The sequence below is a fragment of the Populus euphratica genome, unplaced genomic scaffold (genome assembly GCF_000495115.2).
Source record: "Populus euphratica unplaced genomic scaffold, PopEup_1.0 scaffold132.1, whole genome shotgun sequence".
Classification (NCBI taxonomy): Eukaryota; Viridiplantae; Streptophyta; class Magnoliopsida; order Malpighiales; family Salicaceae; genus Populus; species Populus euphratica.
In genome coordinates, this window is record NW_011500019.1 from 164,211 (window position 1) to 169,857 (window position 5,647).

The following is a 5,647-nucleotide window of genomic DNA, read 5'->3' on the forward strand; positions in this document are numbered from 1 at the left end:
TATACCCATTTGCCTGTCGTAAAATTTTACTTCGTTACTTTCTTCTTCTTCTTTTTTTGTTCTCGTAAAAGAATGTATTGCAGTTCATGAGAATGATTTCGGTCAAACAAAAAGTTGGGAAGGTCAACGAAGTTGGAATTTGTAGAAATTGAAGTCCGAATTACCATTCAGCAATTAATGGAAATTCAAATCATAATATATATTAGAAATTCAAATCATTCGAAAATTATTGCTCAGCACCATTCATCTAGAATCAATGGTGAACATGTTAGCCTTCATTCTATGATCTCTATATTGAAGGTGTTAGCATTTCCCAAGTGCCAAAATTGAATTTTTTGATCATTGTACTCGTGAAAAGCAAAGTAAAATATCTTGATAAATAAAACCAACGTTACAGTTGATGCCATCAAGAAGATGACGAGAAGATAGTTTATAACACGAGCTAAATGAGAATCAATCTTCTTCAATCTCAGACTCTTTTAAAGTCTGCTGTGAAGTGTTTATTTTCAATAATTTAAAATGATGCGCAATGGAACTATGTATGCCTTGCACGCAAAGAAGATGAAGGCTACACCAATGAAACAAATCGTGATTGCAAGCCATAATGATGGAGCTAGCAGTGCATAACTTCCTGTGATGAATGCGATGACCATTGCTGGGATGGCACATATGATTAAAGTAGATGTCCAATCAGAGAACTTTTCTTTTATATCCTCTTCCACTTGACCTCTTTTTCCAAGCAGCGCCCAATAAAAGTGCATGAAGATAGCAGAAGTTGAGAGAACCATTGCTATTGCATCTGATATAACAAAGACTGCAAAAGCAGCATTTTTAATAAGAACTGCAGTGCCTTGTTCGTTCTTGTAACCGCCAGGCATGGTGAAAGCAGCTGCAAATGTTACTGTTGCTACGAGTGCCGCTACAACTATATGAGCCTCGATTCCTCTCTCAGTAATAGAGAGGTCCTCTTCTTTCATCATAGTTATGGGCCGTTGGAGAGGTCCACTCCGTACATTTTTCAATGATTCCAAAATCTTTTTCTGCAACAAGTTTCGGCTGTGAAATTAAACGAGTCTTTCTTTTCCTTTATCATTTGTAGACTCTCAACCTTTGTTTGCGATACCAGCGAGTTTGAAATCAAGTAATTTTGTTTCTTTTAGCTAGCAACAATATATATTGCTTTTGTTGCTACGAGGGATGTTTGTTTTTTAATTTTAAATTGATTGTAGGTATGATTTAAAAGTGTCCGGCTCAGAAAAATATCAAATTAAATTTTTTATTTTGTTTTAATATATTTATGTGTTAATGTTAAAAATAAAAATATTATTTTAATATATTTTTAAATAAAAAATACTTTTAAAAAACATTTTATACTATAATATTAAACACACCCTAAAACAAACAAATAAAGAAACCAACATCAGTTTAGGGGACAAAGCAAATAGTGTTAATCAATTAAAAATAAGTGTTGAAGTTGAAGGTTTGATTTTGTTATACTGCCAAAAGGATTCCTATTCTATTTTTATTTTATTTTTAAAAAAAGGGAGACAAACCAAGTGAATTTATGTTTGATTGATGTGCTATCTAAAGACACGTTAAAAAGTCAAATCGAGGGAATTACCTTTTCTTCAGGAAAATTTCGTCCCAAGATGTCATCAACGCTGAGGTTTTGCTTGTTAAGGCCACACATCTTCTTGTACGCATGTCTACAATCACTACTCAAATACCTCTGGCGAAAATTGCCGAGAGCAGCAAGTAGATGCAATGGTGTGTTTCCATCGTTATCCTTCTCGTATATAAGTACGTCAAATTTAGGAATCAATCGAGGAAAAAACATAGCTGTAAGTGCTCCTTTCAGAGTTGTGGCAGCATAGTGAAGGGCATTCCAACCTCTGCTATCTACTAGTTCACAACAAGCTGGACAAGTGATCGCAATCGTTCTCATTGCTGCGATATTGCCTCGAACGACGGCCAAGTGAAGGGCTGTTCTCTTCTCTGAATCAACAATGTAGGCTGCGGACACATCATGTTTTAGTAATAGTATTACTGTTAGAAAACTTGTCGATAAAGGGAAAAAGGCAGCGTAGTGAAGTGGTGACCACCCGTTGTCGTCAGTTCTTCTCGTCAAACTCGCGTCTCTTTCTAATATCTTTCTTGCTGTCTCTGCAATAAACCATAAAAAAAAATATATGGTACTTTGGTTTATTGGGAAATATATGAATAATATTATGGTTAATGCGTAATCTACGCTACTAATTTAGTGATAAGTGAATATTTAATTTGGCATTTTTCTCTCTTTAATTGTATTATAAATGCCCTTTCTTTCTTTCTAGGTTCTTTGGTTCTTATAGTCGCTATTCAATCTTGTTCATGCATCATATTTTTATTGTTTCTTATTTTTTGGTCATATTTAAAATAATAATATGGAAATGTCAACAACTCCAACTTCATTTAAACTAGATGATCAAAGTTTTTAAGAAAAACTATAAACAACAAGAATAAAGTTCAATATTATTATGAGCCTCTAAATTATCATTTTAACGTAGAATCCAACCGTATTACTAATCTAATAATTCATTTGTGTTTTTTTTATTTTTATTTATGTAAGGGAAATGATACTCCCACACATACTTGTCATATAGATTCCTTGCATGCAAACGTGTATAAGAACATTTTGGTCCTAAAATCTTACAATTATGCAAATAAGTCCTTAATTAAATAGACAAGGAAATTCATTGTCCTCTTATTATGTATTTTCTTTCCCTTGTATCTTCCAATGAATTATATAAGTAATAAATACAATTTAACCTTTAATTTAACAAACATACAAGGAATATTTTTGTTTTCTTTTTCTTCCTTTATCATCTTCTATATCAAATAAATGTGTTCTTTCTTTAGCCCAATTTAAGATAAGAAATAATTTAAGATAAGAACACACTTCTCACAGTTATGGTTTCCGATAATAATTTATGAATTCAAAGCTTTACAGTTCAGAATAAAATCTTACCATGATCACCGTGCATGGCTGAAGCGTGAAGTGCGGTTCTGCCGTGAGAACCACTATATTCCACTGACTCGCAATTACTCAAGATTTCGTCGATCACTTTTTTTCTATTTTCTTCATGTCTTTTAAACTTCCCATAAAACCTTACATTGGCAGCAATATAATCATAATTAGATTTTTAATTTAATGATTTTTATTAACATTTTAAGTCCAATAAATGCTGTTGATGTACACGAGTGTTAAAGTATCAATATTCTCTTTTAATTATAAGAGATAAAAAAAAGCTAACATTATCAAAATTCTTTTCCTTTTCATCTTTTTTTTTTCCCCTTCAAAACTCTCTTTCCTTTCTGGGAAGTTTGCTTTATAAAAGAGAATTAAAAACCATTAAATTTTGCTATTTTTTATTGTTCTTATAAAACAATTAGCGAGATAAGTGAACTTATTAATATGTCTCGAGTTTAAGAACATATATAGCATAAAAAAAAAAAAGCATTGCTTTTCTATTATCTTTTATGATAATTTTAAAAACAGATTTACTTAAACATTATAAAGGTGAACAAATTAAAATTAATCGACAATTACATTTACATAATCTTAAAATGATAGTATTCTAGATTAATGAATTCGATTGATAAATAGATTAGTAAAAAACTGATTAATCTAGTATATACTAAAAACAAGAATAGTATGGAAACGATATCGAACTCTGTTTGAGACTAAAAAAATGTTCACAAACCTCATATTGGCAGCAATATAAAGTGGAGTTTCTCCATGAACATTGGCGGAATATGAAAACTCAGGGTCCTCTTTTGTCAATATTTCCACCACTTTTGCCTATGGGGTCCTCTTTAGTCAATATTTCCACCACTTGGGCTTGGATATTTCGAGCTGCCACATGCAACGCTGTATCTTTCTCTTCATTCGTCATCCTCAACATCTTCTTTTCTTCTGCGGGCCCGTTCTCAGGATCTATGCCTAGATTTTTTGCGCGGTCAATCAGGACTTTCACTGCATTGGAATGCCCATATCTTGCCGCAAGATGTAGTGGGGTTTTGCCTTTAGTGTTGGCTTGCAATAGTAATTGTGGACACATATCAATAATTTGGCCAACAAAATCAGTGGATTCTGATTCTCTACGTTGGTGTTCTAAGTAAACATGAAGAATTGAGTTTTTTTTTGGAGTCAATAGCTCATTGAGAGAAGTTGGAAGACGATCGTTAAATGGGTTGATGTTGCCTGCTTCTGCAGCTTTGTACAATTCTGTTTCCATGTAAGTGATGCTATTCATTTGTTGATCAGAGGAATTCATCTTGTATGACTGTTGTTTGTTGAAAATGGTTGTTGATAGAAGAAACTATTTTGGCTAGTTCCATTTACTAGCTAGGCTTGTAAGCCTATTTATACTAATTCATCAATATGAAAAAATAAATAAATAAAGCAGAGGAAGCTGTCTGACTTCTGTGAGAGAATAGAATAAAAATGATTCTAGAAGTTTCACCTAATTATTTAAATTTTTATATGTTCAAAAAATATAAAACAAAGTATAAAGATAATTTTAAATTTTTAAGTTGAAATGATTATTTAATATTTTCAAATAATAGATGATTTCTTAAGAAGTTAAATTACATGCTTAAGAAATAATAGACGAGTACAGATGGAAATAAAAAAAAATGGAGAGGAAACCATTGTGATATAAGTCTTCTGGGATACATTATTTTGAAGTAAGATATGCTTTAGCATAATTATATTTTATTTTTTTATTATATTTGTTATAATATTGCAATTCAATTACATCTTTTAACTTTTCATAGTAATCAACTTTAAATTTATTAAAAGTCGATCCTTTAACATAAATCTACTGTTATATCTTTCTAACTCGTCCATATTTTTTAATATGAAACACATGTTTATTGATGAAATATCAATTGTAATACTTCACATTTCTTTCAAGATCTATATTTAGTAAAGATAAAGCAATACTTGCATTCCCTCCAAATTGATAAATATGATACATGAAATACAACCATAAACAATTAACGAGAAATGTGTAATGAAATTAAATATTCTAAAAGATAATAATAATTAAACAACACTTATATATATTTTGAATCATGTAAAAAATTATTTATTTTGTAATTAAAAGATTTAAGATCTAATCTACTATGAATTTTAAAACAATAAAAATTAATGATGTTTTTTACATAAAATTCAATAATGTATCAATTTATGATATTATAAGAGATAAATTAGTCGAGAATAAAAACATGTTAAGTAGTATATTTACTGAATAAAAAATTTTAATTCATCATAGTTAAATAGTTTATATAAATTTTATTTTTGATAAATATTTTCCCCTCATAATATTTTTAGTATGGGTTTTCTAGGATGGGAGTTCCACTAAATAATATTTTATGAATATGTATTATATACAATGAAATATTATTATATACAATGAAATGTTGTTTTATTTTAGGGTGAACGTATAAACTTTTTAAGTCTGACAAATATTGACGTAGTCACATAACTTCCTAGAAAGTCAAAGTACCAATATTTTCTCTTATAAAAGAATAAACAAAAGTGTTAAAATTAATTTTTTTTTATTGTCCTTAAAGAACAATTACGTACACAAGTGAGGTTTAT

At 30.0% G+C, this 5,647-nt stretch overlaps 1 protein-coding gene across 3 annotated transcripts; it reads right to left on the bottom strand.

The window, feature by feature from the left end:
* Positions 1 to 345: 345 nt before the first annotated feature.
* LOC105141799 (ankyrin repeat-containing protein At5g02620-like) lies at positions 346 to 4,468 on the bottom strand. Of its 3 annotated transcripts, none has more exons than XM_011049161.1 (5): positions 3,878 to 4,468; positions 3,744 to 3,837; positions 3,008 to 3,147; positions 1,622 to 2,163; positions 346 to 1,040 (listed from the first exon to the last, which is right to left on the bottom strand). In XM_011049161.1, the coding sequence occupies exons 1-5, from the start codon at positions 4,314 to 4,316 to the stop codon at positions 507 to 509; spliced, it is 1,749 nt and encodes a 582-aa protein (XP_011047463.1). In that variant the 5' UTR covers positions 4,317 to 4,468; the 3' UTR covers positions 346 to 506. The 3 variants fall into 3 exon arrangements, with proteins under 3 accessions (XP_011047463.1, XP_011047461.1, XP_011047462.1); XM_011049159.1 differs by having other exon boundaries at positions 3,008 to 3,142; positions 3,736 to 3,837; XM_011049160.1 differs by having other exon boundaries at positions 3,008 to 3,142; positions 3,736 to 3,832; positions 3,873 to 4,468.
* Positions 4,469 to 5,647: the final 1,179 nt, after the last annotated feature.

Bases quoted from the DNA above. Each gene is read 5' to 3' on its own strand.
- LOC105141799 (XM_011049159.1), bottom strand. From the start codon at position 4,316: ATGAATTCCTCTGATCAACAAATGAATAGCATCACTTACATGGAAACA. The intron at 3,838-3,877 runs AAGTGGTGGAAA...CCCCATAGGCAA, and splicing joins AGCTCGAAATATCCAAGCCC to AAGTGGTGGAAATATTGACA. The intron at 3,143-3,735 runs ACATTTTTTTAG...ATGTAAGGTTTT, and splicing joins TGCCAATATGAGGTTTGTGA to ATGGGAAGTTTAAAAGACAT.